At 37.1% G+C, this 18,560-nt stretch overlaps 1 protein-coding gene across 1 annotated transcript in view; it reads right to left on the reverse strand.

The window, feature by feature from the left end:
* Positions 1-18,089, reverse strand: part of ANO3 (anoctamin 3) — a 108,046-nt gene extending 89,957 nt beyond the window's left edge. Inside the window, exon 1 of the mRNA XM_063160525.1 lies at positions 17,912-18,089. Coding sequence (XP_063016595.1) covers positions 17,912-18,089 — 178 coding nt within the window. The remainder of the gene's footprint in view (positions 1-17,911) is intronic.
* Between the last annotated feature and the right edge of the window lie 471 nt (positions 18,090-18,560).

Consider the following 18,560-nt stretch of genomic DNA (forward strand, 5'->3'; position numbering starts at 1 on the left):
CATCTTGTTCAAATATTTACAGTAATGTTGTTCTCAGATTTTTTGATCTTACTGAAAACAGTGAGAATTTTGCCATAGAGAGTAACACAATTATTCTCTCATGAAGCTGTCAGTCACTATGTAGAAGGTTTAAAAAGCAGACTTGCTAAAGTATGTAGTAGATTAATTAAAAAACTGAACAACATATTGATAATGATTTTACCTTGTGTTGCTAAGACACAAACTCTTGAAATCTCACTGATTTCCATATTTTAATATTTCATTTATATGGTAATTTAAGAGACATTTTCTCCTGGTATAGATAGAATTTTGTCTTATCCATGGAGCTGTGTTTTCTGACTGATATAAAGTGTTTGGGATTCAATTCTGCAGCTCACTGCAATTGCATGCTTACTTTAAAGCTTGTAGTTTACTTTTATACATTTGTGTTTGCATCCTGATCATCTCCCTGAATGGAGTCACTTTTGCAGTATGAGATTGATTTATCAAGGCAACATGAAAGAGAACCAAAGAAACAAACTTTGCAGTCCATATTTTTTGTAAAATTTCATTTTCCTCAGCAAAGAAACTCAATTTTGTTGTTAAATATTTGGGTCAAACACTAAACTAGAATTGTAAAGAGTTCCTCATTCTTATGCCTGGTATACACTGGAATCTTTGCAACATACCTATATAGAAGTGAAAACATGAGTGAATTGTCCATTGCTAAAAACCCTTATATCATAATGCAAAGAGATTCTAAAGAAAATACTAATGTCAAGAAACATTAAAAGGTGTAGAGGAAAAACTGAATTTTAATAGCAGCATCCAATTTATGTACCTATCCACATTTTTCAGGTACGAAAACTTCTATATTGTGATATTTTTCTCCTCTATTACTCAGCTCAGTTTTCTTATTTCGTGTTTTATCTGAAGCAAGCAGCAAGAAAGTTTATTCTCCTCTAACTGCAGTACCAGCTATCAAACTGCTGTAATATATTTCTGAATCACAGCCTCATTTTTCAAGTAAGGAAGAAAATTAGCTAGAGTATTAAAAATCACTGTCAGTGATGAAACTATCCCTCATCTAATTTGTTTTCACAGTGTAGACCTATTCTGCAAATGTGCCCATTGTTTCTTGAGTATCATGTTCTTAGTACAAGAAGCTTCAAGAATTACAGTGCTAGATACTTTTAGAAACAAGACATAGTCCTTAGCTGCAAAGTCTAAATTTACAGTTTTTTTAAAAAATCTGCCATTTAGGCATTTCTTCCTAGATTTAGGAAAAATTTCTTGTCTTGTCTCTAAGAAGATCTGGTCTCCTGGGTATTCAGTTCTTTGGTTTAGAGATTAACCCTCTATTGCTGCTTAGGGCAGTTTTGACAGCCAAGTCTTTCATCACCTTCAAGCTAGTTCTGTGTAGAGAACCTCTTAGATCTTATTATTTATAATGGATATAAATCCATTTCCTATTTGCTGATGGCTCATGGAAAAATTCAATGCACAAGGAGAGAAAAAAAAAAGAAAACTTACTTATAAAACCATACAAAGTATATTCGTGTTCAGAGCAAAATGTTGCAAAGGCTGAATAACCCTTAGAAAACTAATCTAGCTTGACAGTTACACAGTGTTAAAGTTTTTCACTGTTCCTTTAAAACTTATGTAGCTCTGCCGTCACTTCTTTTTTTTCTCCATATCTCTAAAGAAAAAACCTATCATACTCTCTGTAAACTGACTGTCCTGTTAAGAATGTACACAAAGACATACAAAAAAAGACAATAATCCCTATTGCTACAAGCATTATGTACCCAGACCTCTTCCCTGGTGGTGTCTGGCAGGAAAAAATTGAATAACACATATTATTTATAGTATTAAAATATTAAAAATTACAATAAACAATATTATTTCATCTTGATCCTGAGGAACTGTTCTGCAGGAAAGCAGACACGATGGGGAAAGCATTTATGCTGCAAAAAGGAGCCTGTGTTTGCAGAACAGAGCAGCAGGTGAGAACCTGAGGTAAACAAGGAATGTGGCCTTAGATGGTTGAACCTTTTTCTGTCTTGTATTTCTGTCATTCTGTCAGTTCTGGAGAAATAAAATGTGTGAAACAGTGCTCAAGGATGGTGGGAGGAAAATGCTCGCTGATAGCTCTGTGCCATAACTGTTTGAATATGAGGCACTTGTCAGTTTGATGTTGATGCTTTGAGAAGCAGATTTTGGGAGAGGCATCAGGAAAAGAAATCATGCTGCAACTGCCTGCAGAGCTTTGTATTTATTTCAGATAAATCGGTTAATTATTTATCTGAGTTATTTATGCCATGGGGTATTTCTTTCACTGTAAGAATACTCAAGGATGAACTGATAAAAATAAAAAAAATTTGAATGCTCACTGAACAGCTCACAGGTACTGTTCTTCCTCCTTCCCAGGGGATTGCTCACACTAACTCTGTGCTTGTGGAGCTGTATCAGCCTGGCACCTAGAGCCTCTTATGCACAGAGATAGATTTATTCTCAGAAGAGGTAAGAGACTTGAAGTACCCATGAAGTGCATTAACGTAGTCTCCCTTACAGGCCTGGATAGAGAGAACAGCAGAGATGCCACAGAGGTAATGTAACAATAATTTGGATGTAGATTTTACAATAGCTAGGAAGCAGACTATTGCTTGCAGAAGGCAGTGGCTGGCAGGAGCTACTCCAGCTTTTTTCCTTTTTTTTTAACAGAAGCTGTTGAAACTAGAAAATAATCCAGTTACAAGTAACTGCAAAGAACAAATTAAAAACTGCATACTGTTTTTATCCATGAATTTTGTCCTCTAGGGATCAACAAGGCCCTGTTTTAACAATCAGTGGGGTAAGGGAGAGATAAGATGTTAGGTATATTAAAATTAAAAAAAAAAAGCTCAAATGTTTCCTTTCTGAGCCTTCCTGGCCTTGGATTTATCTGTCTGCACCCTACCCAAACGTGGGCATTCAGTCCTAGGTTCTCCTCCCCTTTTCCTTGGTTGTTAATGGAACTGCCTCTACCAGTACCAAAGATTCATGGTGAAGGTTCTGGAAAGTATAAGAAATAATTCAAATCTCTGCTCTCCCAAAGCCCATTTCACTCCAATTGAATATTTATGTGACCACAGGGAAGGTATTTGATGTCATGTCATTCCAGCTGACTGAAAATCATTGCTGTGATAAACATTTAATAATTTATACAAAGCAGTGGCTCCCAGAATAACTTCTATAGGAGAAGGAAAAGAAACATCTGGCAGATAGGAGACACCTGGAATTCGAGAGGTTTAGTCTACTCTGTATAAGACATAGCACTGCCACTGTCACAGACAGCTATGGCAACTTCTACACCCTTCAATTCTTGGCCAGGACCCGCCCAGCTGCTTTGCTAAAGCCAAAGTATTGATATGTACATGCCAAAGGCATGAAGAAATTTTCCTGAGGAGCTGTGCTGAGTGTGAGTTACGCTCAGCTGAGGAGTTGAGTCAGCATTCTGTGAGGACTAGGCTCCAGCACCCAAACAGACAAGAGGATGCCCACTGGTAGGGCTGGGGTTGATCTGGGTAAGCCTGCTCACAGAAGAAATTTTGGCTGGATTGATACCATATGTGGTGCTGGAAGATCTAGGAAGGAAGTTAACTTCCAATTTCCAAGTTTCTGCAATATCTTGGCAAAAACCTCCTTTGCATCTCTCCAAAGCCATTTTTCCTGTGAGTATCTACTCAAAGAAAGACACATTTGGAGAGGAAACTAAAATTAAGCTACATGAATATCAATTGTAGTTACAAGCAAAAGTTGATTATGCACTCATGACAAGAAAGCTAGTTATATCTTTTAAGGCTGAAGAATTGAGTAAGATCCAAATACACAGGCTGTAGTTTACAAAGGGTAAGAAAAAAGAGTGGAAACTATAGGACATTAAATATCAAAAAGCATGAAAAAGAAGCTAAATGCTTAAGAAAATAGGTTGGGAATCAATATGTATATATACATATATACATATATACATATATACATATATACATATAAATATATAAATATATAAATATATAAATATATAAATATATAAATATATAAATATATAGATATATAAATATATAGATATATAAATATATAAATGAAGGGTACATAAAGAGTTTTTGTCATTATCCCGCTCTGATTTTGTTAGTAATAAATTCACTTTGTACCGCTAAAAGGAGCCTGTTTTGCCCCTGGAGTGTTTTCTTCAGGTCCTTATCACAACTCATGGACCCTTTGTTCAATTTTCTCTCCTCTGCCCAGCTGTGGCAGGGGCACGTGAGTGAGCGTCTTCCATCGTGCCTGGTGTCGGGCCAGTGTGAGACCACAAAAAAGCTTTTCCCCTCTCTGGCTCCAAGGAGCTGCAGCAGTCATCTTTCAGCTGCTTTGAGGTTAACTGGAGCCCACTTGCTAGTTCAAGACCAGAGACCTGGGACCCATGGGAGCAGCATCACCCCATGCCAGCCCCAGGCCTCCAGGAGCACCTGTAGATTGAGACAAAAGGCCAGCAAGGTCATAAAGCTGGAATTCAGAAATATGTTTTCTATCTGAAGCAGACATCTTCCTGTTTATTTGGGATTAATTAGCAAAATCATCATAATGGTTCACACAATCAAAACCAGAAGATCTTCACCATGGATTATGAAACCCCATCTCTTACACCCCATTGCTCCGTGGTGTAAACAGCTATGTTTGGTTTAGCCAGAGACACTACAGACATTTTTATTAACTCAGAACAGCACTTGCTGAAAGTGTAATAATATAAACTGAAGTTCCTGTGATCTCATTTGTAAAATAGTGTTAAACAAGTACTAGACACCAAGTATTGTCAGCAAAAAACTGTAAAAGATGTAATTGTTAGGAGATAACAGCTACAGGTTATTTTGTAGTAGATTTGGACAATTTTTTTTTCTCTGCACATAACTCATCTTAGTTGTACTCTTCCTCCCAAACATATTTACAGCTTTTAATGATAATGGCAGAGAGAAATATTTACACATCTTTTCAAAGGCAACACGTACAAGTTGCCTTTGAATCTGCAAGTCATCATGCCAGCAAACTATCAACAATACCAGATGGCAGGGGATTCCTTTAATGCTTTCCATTCCACCATCAGTCATTCCCTGCTGCATAACACACGTATGTTGAGTCTCATCTAAAATTCATTGAAGGTTTTCAAATGCATTTCAGCATTGTTTGTAGCAAACCATCTTTTCACCCCTAGTATTCTTAGGCCACCAAGAGGTAGCATACCTCCCCAGAAGGGAAGTTCCAGCCCAGCAGAGGACTTTGTCCTTGGGACACAGTGCTGCTGGAGCACCAAGTGACACTGGGACAGTGGCTTGGACAGGCAAGGTCCCCAACACAGCAAAAGTTGGTTTGTAAGCTCAAGCTTCCAGCAGGCAAGAAGAAAACAGTGCCCTCATGAAATTATCTGTGCCTTCTACATGCAGTGAAAGAAAGCATGTCATTTTTCTGAGGAATTTTCTAGACAGTTTGTAACCTCAGGTTTGAAAGGCTAACATGGGGTTAACATATTATATAAACTGTTAATTGTATTCAATTCTTCCCTTCAAGAGCTAAACACAGAGGAGTTTCTGTTTATTTGAAAAGCAGAGACAGCATTTCATCAAGTGTTGACATGCCTGCTCTTTGAAATATGACATCTATCAAGCCAAGTCAAGCCACACTCCAGCAAGAACAATTCTTTGTTCCATTCTGGCATCTGGGCCAGGAAGATCTTGAGGAAGATACTTTTTCAACTAGTTCCACCATTTGTTCCTTTAGGATACTACCCCATTGATTCCAGAAACCTGAAAATAGTTGGTGACATCTGCTCAAGGTCTCTGCTGGGATAAGGACTACAGCACTAGCTGGAGTGTCATTCAGCCAGCCTTTCTTATGCCACTTTCATGTTTCCAAAGCAAGAGAAGGGAGAAAGCCAAAAGAATAATCTCAAGATAGTCTATAAATAAAGTAACAGACTTCAACCTAACTCCTCTTTCAAAAATTGAACTCTATTAAGAAAAAAAACCAAACACCAAAACTATACAGCAGCAAGCAGAAATACATCATAATTCACACTATATGAAGCAAATACAGAGCTTAAAGGCATAGAACTTAAATGCAAAAGAAGAAGCTTTAACTGCCTTGTGCCTTACTGGACAGGAAAAAAAGTTTGTGTTAGTAAAAATAATGAAAAATGCTTTTCTGACACTGAAAATATTTCCAAAGACAATTTAGTTTTCAATCAAGAAAATCAATCATGCACCACCAGAAGTTCTCAAATACCTTTAAAATTTTGAAAATACCTGCCTAATGCTTCATGAGACACACTTGTGTGCAGTTCAATTTAGTTACAAAGATATTTGTGGAATTATAGCTTTTATATAGGAAGACTGTTGCACAGAAAAGAACAGTGGAATTTGCTTTCATGTAACAAATGGAATATGAAAAGTTCTAGAACTGTATACTTAAGTGTAACCTAAAGGCCAAGTTTCAAAATTGAAACTTGTTCTGAACAATAGAACTGAGTCCTCTTGATGACTGGGCACCTGAAAATACCATTCTTGCCGCTAAGACAACATTCAAAAGACAAAAGATAGCATTAAAGTTAAAAGATAACATTTTATCAATTGATTATTTAATCAAGTTACATGAACCAGGAAACCAATTATTGCAATAAATCAGTTACTTAATAAAGCACTTCTTTCTCCTTTTAGAAAACAAACTCCTCAGTCTCAGAAAAATTTCAGGCAGCAAAGAATTGCAGACAAGATTCTATCTTTTGCCATGTCCTTATAAGCCACCATCAAGTTTAACACTGACTTAAATCACCATGTAGTGAAGGAATACCAGAACTGTGGCCTGCACTCACCTTGCTAAGTCTAGAACTTGTTCATTTATTAGCCCAGAAAAACCCACCTCTATTAGATTCTACTTGGTTTGGATATCACATAGTCCAAAGATTTCAAGGAAGCACAGGCTGAGCTTTTGTTTCTTGCAACATTCATGCAAAGAAGTGAATCAATAATTCTGTGAACATGGATGCAAAAAAACCCAAAGCACATTTTACCTATCGATCTCTACAGTCACTCATCCAGGCACAAATCCCCCATCATGGTAGTTAAGTAGAAAGGGAGTCAGAAAGGTTATTGATGGGAGAATACACAAGACAAAAATAAATTTGCCATGAAGCTATGCCTGACAATCAATTTTATGTTCTGCAGAAAGATTGCACGATAAGAACAGAGGCAAAGTTCTTGGGACCACCATGTTAACACAGTAATTTCTGACAAAGTAATACAAAGAGGGATTCCAACTACTAAAAAAGCAAACAGAAAAAATTACCTGAATATATTTAATTATCTAAGTAACACAATGCTAATCTATTTCTAGTAATTGATTCCAGAGTCCACATGTACCTGCCAGGATCATAGCTTTAAAGAAAATGTTGGATCATGTTTTCAGTGTTGGAGATGGGTTTCCTCACCATCAACAGACCGTAGCTTTTCCACCACTCTCCAGATTTTGTCCTAAAAATTCCACGTGGACCTGCCAAGTTCAGCCAGGGCAAAATTCTGCATTCTTCCTGAGTAAGTTCACTACAGTTTTCTAAGTGTGTTGCTTACTGTGGAACTGTGTTTTGGATTTGCTCTGAAAAGAGGACTGATAACATGGAGATGTTTTCATTACTGCTGAGCAGTGCTCAAAGAGTGTAAATGACTTTTCTGCAGCTCCCTCTGCCCCAGCAGAGTAGGGTGGGGCACACAAGGAGCTGGGATGGCAGACAGTGAGGGCGGCTCACCTCAAATGACCCAGAGACATCCCACACCACATGGTGCCCAGTATATAAAGCAGGGAGAAGAAGAAATGGGGAACATTTGGAGTGATGATTACATTTATTGCAGCCCTAATTTCCAAGAGATGGCTGACCACCTGCCCATGGGAAGCGGGGAATGAATTCCTTTTTTTGCTTTTCTTGCATTCACTGCTTTTGCTTTGCTTATTAAATTGTCTTTATCTCAACCCTTGAATTTTCTCATTTTCATCCTCCGGCTTTTCTCCCCCATCCCACTGGTGGGGGAGTGAGAGAATGGCTGCATGGTGCTTAGTTGCCTGCAGAGGTTAAACAACAACAAAAAGAAAAAATTAAAAAGTTTGCTTTATTTAGAAGTAAGACTTGGAGCAAAAGTTGAGACAGGGACCACCTCTATGACTTCATCTATAGTGCAACTGTAAGACTACGATTTCTGTTAAGAAAATACTGTAAACTCTAGTCTCAATACTGGTCACATCTGACTTTTTGATTAGTAGAAATTTTACAAGCAACCCTTGTAAATGTTTGTATGTGTCACTGTCATATTTTCTGAAAAATTCCCTTGCCCAGGATTCTTCTCCTGGGAAGCTGAGAAGCCTCAGAGAAAAAGGAAAACAGTATTATCTCATTTGCTTCTCCTGTGTTTTGCTGCTTTGGAATGTTTGGAGTTGGTTTATCCAAGAAGTGGTTATTTGATTGGTTTCATGTGAATTGTTTTAACTTAATGACCAATCACTGTCAAGCTGTGTCAGACTCTGAGGAGAAAGTCACAAGTTTTTCATTACTATCCTTCAGCCTTCTGTAAGTATCCTTTCTCTATTTGTTAGTATAGTTTTAGTATAGTATTCTTTTATATAATATCATAAAATAATAAATTAGCCTTCTAAGAACATGGAGTCAGATTCATCATTTTCTTCCCTTTGTCCAGGGGACCCTGAAAATACCACATGTACACCCTCCTAAACAGGTCAATTACTCTGCCTCTGATTCTAGTACCCAAAATTATATGTTCAGTGAAAAGGCAGCTTGTAATTTATCAGTACCTACTGCAAGAAGTACAAGACCTAAACCTTTAAGATATCAAGATGGTCTAAAAGGAATTGCAAAATGACAAACATTGACAGATGATTGCAAACTCAATACAGTGGCTCCACAATTATGTTCTTCCTCTTTTAATTGTGAAAATAGTAACAAACATTGAGCTTATTGGTAGCCTTGAAACACCATGAAAGGGGCCAAATGGGAAAGGCTGAAGAGTAAACAAGGAAGCTGAAACTTAAGGTCCCTTGTTTTCTAGCTCAAATTAGCACAAAGCCTTATAGTTTCTGTGGAAACTTGTCTATTTGGCACCACAAGAAAAAGTTGCAGTCTCAAAATGAGAAATAAGTCAGAGTACTAAAAAAGCAATGAAATTAATGTTAAGGTACTGAAGGCAACCAAAAGGTAAACTGCTGGTTGTAAGGAAGAAACCAAAGATGCATGTTTAAAATATATTATGCTTACAAATAATTATCACTTCAAAAGTGGAAAGGAATGAGAAAACTGACTTTAAAAACCCCAAACCAAACAAAACCACAAAGAAACAAACACCAAACAAACAAAGACCAAACACCATGTAATGTGAAGTGAAATTCCCAAATGAGATTAAACCAAAAATGTTGATGGGCAGATGAGGCAAGTCACTTTTGTGCAAAGGCCAGGAAAATTTAGCAAGTTGAGGAGAGACAAAGATTGTTTCAAGAGCTTTATAATGAGTAAAACAAAAGGAACATGATAATATTTTCTTGTTGCAAGGAAAAATGAGAGCAACAGACCTTGTTAAACTTTGAAAAAAATGAGATATGCAGAAAGAAAGGGATCAACACTGGCGACAAAATGGGAAAACAAGATTATGAGCCAAATTCCTAGTGTTAATTATTAGTGTTTTGAGGGATAATCATAAGATGATCAGTTCTAGAGAGTCTTTTTTTCCTCCCAGATTCATTTTACACCCTTCACCCCAGGCTGGAACTGGGTGAGAGCAGTGGTGTGGGAATATCTGCCTCAAGTGACTGAACTCTGCATTTTCCCCAAGCCGAGAGCCATAACCCTTTCAGTGCTTCAGTGCTGCTAATTTGGAACAAGTGGTAGGATATCTTTGAAGATAGAAAACCTGGAAACGTGACCAAGATGCTTTCCTGTTTTCCTCCCCTCTGAAATAGTGGATATTGATTGTTGCCACCACAGGATATCAAAAAAGTGATTTTGACCTGAGTCTGTATAGGAATTCCTTTGGGTTATGAAGGGCAGAAGAAGATAACAGTTCCTTCCCAGACCTCCCCATTATCTGTGCTTTGCTTTTCCCAGCACAGCAAAGGAGTTCAGAAGGAAAGCATATGGAAATCAGAACAGCAGAAAACAAAATTTTATAAAAATAAAAGTAATAGGCACCATATTTAATTCTACTGTAACAAATACTATTAACAGAAAGAAAACATGCCAAAAAAGTGTTGTAATAAACTCTGTGAATTTTGAGGATGACAAGATGTCTATAAATAAATTAAGAAAAACTATTTGTACTTGTTTGAATGGCCCTCACAATTTCCTTCCTGAGGTAAGTGAAGAGGCCAGTCATATCCTGTGTGAAAACTATGTACAAACTGCATTCTTCCAGAAATGAAGAAAAAAGGTGAAACCCCTGAGCATTAGTTGCGTCATTTAGTTAAATTACCCAGAGGACAAGATGAAATCACTCTCAAAAATAATAAGATGTCATTCAGCTTATTTTGATTATCTATGAATTGAGAAGATTTATGTTCTCCAAAGGTTTTTGTTAAGAAAAATAAAAAGAGTGCATAAACATAGAGTCTCCGTTATTCCTAACTGGAGTATTGAATTACTCCAATTTCTGTCTAGTTTTGACAGAACTTTTAGTCAATTGAAGTGAGCAGCAACAATTGGCAACTCATACTAGGTGTTCTATAGAGTCTCGAAGAGCAGGAAAGCCAACCATCCTAGCAAATTCATATTCTATTTCCATTGTTTTTTATTTTATGGGTGAAAACTTCCAGTTTTCTCCCATAAAATAGAGTTCATGGATTTTTCAAGACAGACATTTCTAAGAAACACACAGGTCAATATAATTGCACTTTGATTGATACACTCCAGGAACTGCCTTTCTGAAAGACTGGCTTTATTAAATCCAGTCTTTATTCTGTCAAAGTGAGTTTATAAAAAAGGCATTTTGCCTTGCCAAAGCTGACAGGGCAAGAACATCTATTCATTAGTAATTTTCTCCTTAAAGCCACACTAACAGAGCTTCCCCTAGCCAGGATCCTGGAAGGTCCATGCAGACCTTGGGCAAAAGAGAATCAGGCAGGAGGAACATAGAGTATGGAAACATGAGCTTTTGATGGTGGCTCAGTTAAATAATTCATTAGTTCACTTAGTCAGGTTCAGCAAAATGTTTTTTGGGTGAAGGAAGGATTGAGTAAACTAATACTTCTACAAGGGGGTTTTCTTTGGATGTTCTTTGAGTATCAAAATCAAAACCTTTAGAATATAAAAGGCAAAGGTGTACCAAAATAAGATGAGAATAATCTTAAATGTGGGCTGACTCAAGTTAATTTAGTGATTTCATAAATTTCTTATATTTAGTTCTTTCTCAATGCCCAGGTAGAGAAAGCAAAAATCAGTTTTGCCCTCATACTCATGGTCCCAGCACCGTGCCCATTATCGCTGGCCTGTTATTCTTTATTAGGTCAGGAAAATAATGGGAGAAAAACAAATGAAGGAAAAGAAGAGTTAATGTACCTACCAGAAGAAGACTTTGCTAATAAGAGAATTTATTTTCTACAAGGAAGTCTCAGAAAAAAAAGTTTTTCCAAGATATTCAAGAAGGCACTGTAGAAATTAGCATGTATTTCAGTAAACAGGTAGGACAAACAGTTCATCTTTGACATACATCATTAAGTGCTTTTGAATCAAATTTGGTAAAGAATTTACTACCTTTTTTGTTAACAGCACCTTAAGAAATTAATATTGGCATCTGACTACAATCTGAGTTTACAGAAAGCCTGTTGCATTAAAACACAAAAAGTATAACGTATAAAGAAAATATAGCAGCAGAACAAGGACTATTGCTTTTTTAAAAGATTTATGATACATCATGCAATTTAGAGTGCTATTTTGAAGTGTTATCTGTTTTCTTTTCATACTCAAAAGAATATATGCATTTGAGAAATAACAATCCTAAATAGTCAAATCTTCAAAACAGAAGCCTGAGGCTACCTATTCCAAAATCTATACAGCCAGATAGTTTTGACATAGCTGTCCTGCCACAAGAAATAGATGTATTTGGATCTGAGTGACTCCAACGTGCCCTTCCTCTTCCCCCACAAAGGCAGGAGCACAAAATGAGAGAGATCTAAATGACTACAAATACTTTTGCATATATAGATACATAATTCCTGAAGATACCATTCCTTGTCGGTTTCTCGGCTGTTTTAATGACCTGGAAAGGCCCGGGATGGCCTTGGACAGCCCGCGCTTCAAAGGACGAGAAAAGGCTTCAGGTTTTTTCTCGGTCTCGGTGTTTATTAATTGTTTATCTAGAAGATTTTCTCTCAGCCCAACAGAGGTCTGCACAGCAAGCCAGCCATGAGCACACTGCGAGCCCCCGGGGCGGTCACCTATCTTTATATTCAAAATTACGTATACAATATTTATCAATTTTCCCCAATACCTTTTACCCTTATTAACCAGTGCACTTTTAGTAATAACCAATCCCAAAGTGCCAACATCACCACAGAAGATGGAGGCCAAGAAGAAGAAGAAGAAGGACAGGACACGCCCCAATTCCTCCATCTTACTTCTTTAGACCCCGTGTACAGAAATCTTAAACCCTGTGTTTCACACTCTAATTAACTTATCCCTTCACCATTTACCCCAGTGAAATCCTCCCATCCTCATACAGGTGTCATCTCCCGTGTAGGATCAAAGTCCAGCCACCAGACACTTCTGGCAACATTTCAGGACTCCCGAGCCCCCCAAGGGTGGTCTCGGTCACTCTGCACATCAGTCCTGAGGTGCTGAGATCCCACAATTCCCAATTTCTTTTACCAGTAAAACAGCACACTTTAGGACTGAGGTTAATAAGCAGCCAAATCCTTTCTCACCATATACTTTTGGAAAAAGACCCTTGAGTCTTCCAGTACCACTCAGAACTTTCAATTTATAACATTCAGCTCCTGCACAGATAATTCCATATAATTCTCTCTCTCTCCCATGACGTCCTTTCTAAATTTTACTAAACTTGTGTTTTCAGGAAGAAAAATAAAAATAAGATTTTTTTCTTTGCTTATTATTTTGGTTTTTTTAATCAGATTAACGTAGATAATATTACAATGCTGGTACAAATATCACAAGGGTTTATAAAGTTTGCCAGAGTTTCTATCCATTTTTAGTAGTGTAATAATGAAATAACCCATATTGGGGTTTCTAACACTGCAAGAAGTAGCTTATATACAGTGTACTAAGTGACATCATTTGTTTCCTGACTGCATATTGTCTAGATCCATGAGCATTTACAGTTAATTCAGTGTTAAAACATGAAATACAACTGTATTCTGCATCACCATAGGAGCCCCCTTTACTTACCAAAGTTCTTGATTCAAGACCATCAGTCCATTCTAGTTATGATGCTCACAGGCTTCAGACTCCGCTTTTAAAAACACATTGTTACAGTTGCATATAGACACATAACTCAAGATTTAACTTGCAAGAAACCTGAAATTCCTAAGTGATCTCCCCATCTACACTGAGTCATTTGGCATCTTCCAACATACTGGAGACCTGCTCATCAATTTATGCTCATTGTTCAAGTAAAAAGGACTTAAGCACAGAGATAAAATGCAAGTATTTCACTGTTGTATTCAGGCTTTGCAAGTGTAAGACACACTGTGCTACAGGAAGAGTTCTCAGACTTCACTCTGGCTCCCATTTTTCCACTGTTGCTACCAAACCTGCACTCATCTGTTTTGCAGCTATTGACCTCACATTTCACATCAAGGCAAGTTTGATCTGTGAGGTCAGCATACCCTTTACATAGACATACTTCTATTGCTACTGAGATAATTTGTGAAACAAAATCCACTATTACGAGTCATTAGTGCCTTTTCTTGGAGTCTGCTGAAAGCCCCATTCTCCACTGAAAGTAAATAGCCCGTTAAACGAAGGAAGTACATGTAAATGAAGCAAATGAAGAAGATAAATTATGCCTCTGGGGAAAGTTAAATTTTTGGCTCAGTTTAGTTTCCATTTATCCACACCCTGTAAGGACAGAAGTTGTGACTCCTGAGGAAGAGGTGAATGCCTCAGTGTGTTAGGCCTCTCTGCTACTTCTGAATTATTCTTTAGATATAGGCTCATTTTGTGTATTATTAATGAAATTCTAGTTCAGAGGGCAGTGCCAAAGAGTGATAGAGCTTCCAGTTGGAGCTCATGGTACATCTTTACTCCATCCCTGTATGAGCTAATATTCTCTTCCTCCCCCTTTCTCTTCACTTGCATTCACGATAGGAGATGCCCCAGAAAACTCATCAGTGAAAGAATCACATTAAAGGCAAAACCCAGTAGGTGTTCTTCTAGCCTTGTACCATTCCAGTAACAGTCACAGAGTCAAACCCATGTGGTTTTCTGCATTTCTAATTTCAGGACAGCTCAAGTGCTGCACTCTGACTTGGCCAATGAAGATTTAGGTCAAGTGTTTTCAGTCTCTTCCAGACTAACAAGAGATGAAGTGGAAAAGCAAATATCAGGGATAAGAGGGTTTAAATCTGCACAAATATTTACATCTGCAATATTCAGATAAGCTTTGTCGGCTGTGAGAAGTCTGAAGAGCAAATAGACCAGGTTTTGGAGGAAATTCTACTCTCAGCAGTAAAACAGAGAAATGGTTCTGTATTTCTATATTAGGAACAGCCTGTTTTCCATTGCAGACAAAGTGCTGTGGCTGTGACACTTTCATTCATGTTATATATTGTATTAAAGACTCTTCTTTGCAGAGTAAATATCTTAAAAATCAAGATGGGCTTGATTTTTTAAAGATTGCTCAACATCTCTAAGATGTCAATCCCTCCCAACCTCACATTATCTGCCATGTCTAAAGTGTCACTGCTCCATTCAGGCTCCCACCCAGAGAGAGTCCAGGTAATCTAAACACCATGGAAGTCTCTGATCTGTTCACCTAAAGATTTCAATAAGGCTCTACATGAAAAAAAAGAGTACAGTTACTCTGTACTCAGAACTTATCCATACTTTAGTTATTTTTCTTCTTCTGTTATTAATCTGCAGTGTATTTTTGATGTACGTGCAGATCACCAAAAAAAAACCCCTCTGGACTGGTACCTGCATCAGAATTGAAAATAAAACAAAATAAAAATATGGTTAATATTTTTCTGTCACAGCAACATTTCCTGAACATCAGAGTGTATTTCAGGATACCACTTTGTCAGTGTTCACTTTTTCTAAGTCTTATGTTTAAAAGTAGCAACACATCAGCACTACATGGAAAGCTTTTTTAAGTGAAATCTCTCTATATTGAATCCTCTGCTTTATATACCAAAAGAATTATATGACAAGCACTGCATAATAAATTTTAAACTATAACCTCTCAAAGGAAACAATATTGTGAACAGCAAATTGAACAGAAGGACAAGGAGGTGTTCTCTGTCACTGCTTTTCTGTAGGTTAACACTGAGTACGTCATGTTTTCATAGCATTTCCTGGTGATATGAACAACTTTATATGAGTCCTTGAAAAATTATTTTCAAAAAAAACCAGTTTAAAATCTAAAGTGCATTGCCACTAAATATAGAGATTCCCAAGGCTGCAGCTGTGGAAATGCAGTCCCCTGGGGCAGAGAAGCCAAACCTCAGGGCAGCACTCAGATGTAGGATGTGGATTCCCTGGAGGTTTTTATATAACCATTTGAAACAAATGCAAACAAACAAACCACACCAACCCAAAACTTAATTCTAAGAGAAAAATTTCTGTCAATTACTATAGTTTGAATTTTTTTCTGCCTGACAAACAGCATTGTTGGTAAATAGTCTACTGAAAGAAATAGGGTCCATCATTTTAGTATAACCAAGAGCTCCTTAATTTTATCAATAGCCATGGCTGAGCAAGCAGAAGTTCATTTTAAGAACTTCTTTTTAGGAAAGAATTCCTTTTAGTAACTTTTAAGAAAAGACATGTGGAAGGCAAATAGAACTTGTTTACACTTCTCCATTCAGACTTCAACCAATACAGCACCACACTAGAAACTACAAAAGGCTTGTCTAAAGACAGGTAAAATAAATATATCAAGGAAAACTTTACAAAGTAAAAAAATGAGATGGAATTTCCTTTAAGTGATCATTTATAACACCCCAAAACACTAAGACAATGCATCAGTATTCATTTGATTCTGCTCACAATGCAAAAATATAATCCAAGAAAATCTCCATACTCAGACAAAACATTTGTCAGAGATGCTTATTAGCACTCTGATTAGATGTTTGTTATTCTGCTTCAGGAATATTAACCAGTGTTTCCAACTGTTTATCCTTTAACATTCCTTTAAAAATTCTTTTTAAAAGAAAATATTATTTTTTCCTGAATGGAAGAATCAAATGAGGAAGTGTCTTTATTTATTACCTTCTTTGCAGAATTCTGAACAACACTATGTTGCTTGTACTGGAAGTTCATTTAATTCTTTATCAACAAGACAAAAAAGGTTACTTTTTCATTTAATGAATATGGCTCAGCAAGTCACCCAGCACACATATAAGTCCTTTAGTGACGCTTGTAGGTGTAGGAAAGGTATTTTGAAAATTATGCAATAGGATCCCAGAGGAGCAGACAGACCTTACAATTCCTGACCTTACAAACCCTGCTGTCATGGAACAGAAAATTTCAGAAGTGCATCGACTATGAAAATTCTGTTTTACAAAAGTTACTGAAAGCTTTAGAGAAAGAGAAATTAGAAAATTTCTATTAGGGAAAGCACAAGCCATCTGCATTTCCTGCAAAGGAAAGATCCCAACCATTAGACCATTTTAATGTGTAAGAACTGAATTTATAACTAGAAAATGTTCCAAACATGTGTTGCAAAGTTGAAAATATAATTTTGATTTATTTGATTCATATCTTCACCTACTTCACCCAATCTGAAAGGTGCAGACTTGCACTGCATTTCAGTTGTCCTACTACAGGATATCAAGTGTCAATACTCAGATATTCTCCACTTGTCAAGTCTGTGTTTTGTTCTGGGCAAGGGAAAACATGATGAAAGTGAAATTACTCTTTGGGAGTTGTGAAAGCCATAATGCATACATAGTCAAAGAGAAATCAGAGTAGCTATTCTCAGAAGGGTTTTTCCCATGTGAAGAGCTATCCAATACTAAAGAAGATGTGTTTATTATTAAATAATAAATATAAATTAACTGAGATTCCATTAATTAACTACAGATGTGTCCCCTTGGTTATATTAGATAATCCAAGGCAGCTACAGTCTGTATTTTTCATGTCTATAAATTTTTGGAAGAATTTAAGTTTCACAATGCTCATAAAATTGACATTTTTGTGAGTATAACACCTGTACATAACACTTGTCCAATACAAAAACAAGCAAAATGCATTTCCCTCTTTACATATGACAAAAAGAAAAGAAAAAAAGCAGTCAAGGAGCCACAGTGCTGGGCACTAGAGAGCACAGCTTACAGACACACTTGGCCAAGTCTCCTCTCAGAGCAGCAGCTCAGGCTGCTATTACTCACACAAAAGTTGTATCATCTCCTATGGAAAGTTCATCCATCTGTAATGCCAAGGATACAGGCTCCTGGAATATCCCTGCCACGTTCTAGAGAGTTCAGGAGACACAGATTCTTTTTAAACGATCATTTGTTCCCACCCTTTAGCTGAACTAAAAATTAATTCCTATAATGCTTGCATGACAGCATCAATTCCTATTTTTCCTTGTTGGGTCTTACAACTGTAAGTTTAATTGCCACATTACATGAATAAATAGACACAGATTTGAGGAAATAAATAATAGAAATGTATCCTTACCAGCTGGTGCAGAACGTGAGCAGTGAAGTTGAAATCCATGATGATGATCAACACATGATTGACTGGATTTGCCTTGCTTCAAGTCTGGCTTGGAATCTCTTTTGCTGTCAGTCTCATCTGACGAAATCTTATCCAGTTCAATTGTAACAGCTGACATTTTGATAGCTTCAGTAGACATTCCAATTTTAAAAAAAACAAAAACTGAATAAAAGGAGAAGTGAGTTTTAGTTCAGCTTGCTCAGATTTGCAGTCCAAAACCAATTCTTATCATAAAGAAAAGAACACAAAAAAACAGACTGTAACAGTGCAGAAAGTTCAGGTTCTTTCTTTTGGTGGTGTTGTTAATTCAATGACAGAGAAACTCTAAACTCTATTTCCATTAAGCTGTTCTTCCATCTCTGGAGCATCTGATAAACACGGCAGCTCATTTCTGAAAATGGAAAACAACTACTTTAAAAACTTCTTCTGTCCTTGCAGTGAGAACCATGTTATGAATAGCTTCCAGAAACACAGCAAGGGTAAGCAGAGACATTTGTATGCCTGCTAATTGGGGACTTCCTAACTTTGAGAGTCCAACTCTGATTTTGTTCCTGGGAGGGGCCAACACCAGTGGGAGTGAGTGCATCCCAGCCCAGCCCATGCTGGCACC

This window comes from Melospiza melodia, chromosome 6, assembly GCF_035770615.1.
Source record: "Melospiza melodia melodia isolate bMelMel2 chromosome 6, bMelMel2.pri, whole genome shotgun sequence".
Lineage (NCBI taxonomy): Eukaryota > Metazoa > Chordata > Aves > Passeriformes > Passerellidae > Melospiza > Melospiza melodia.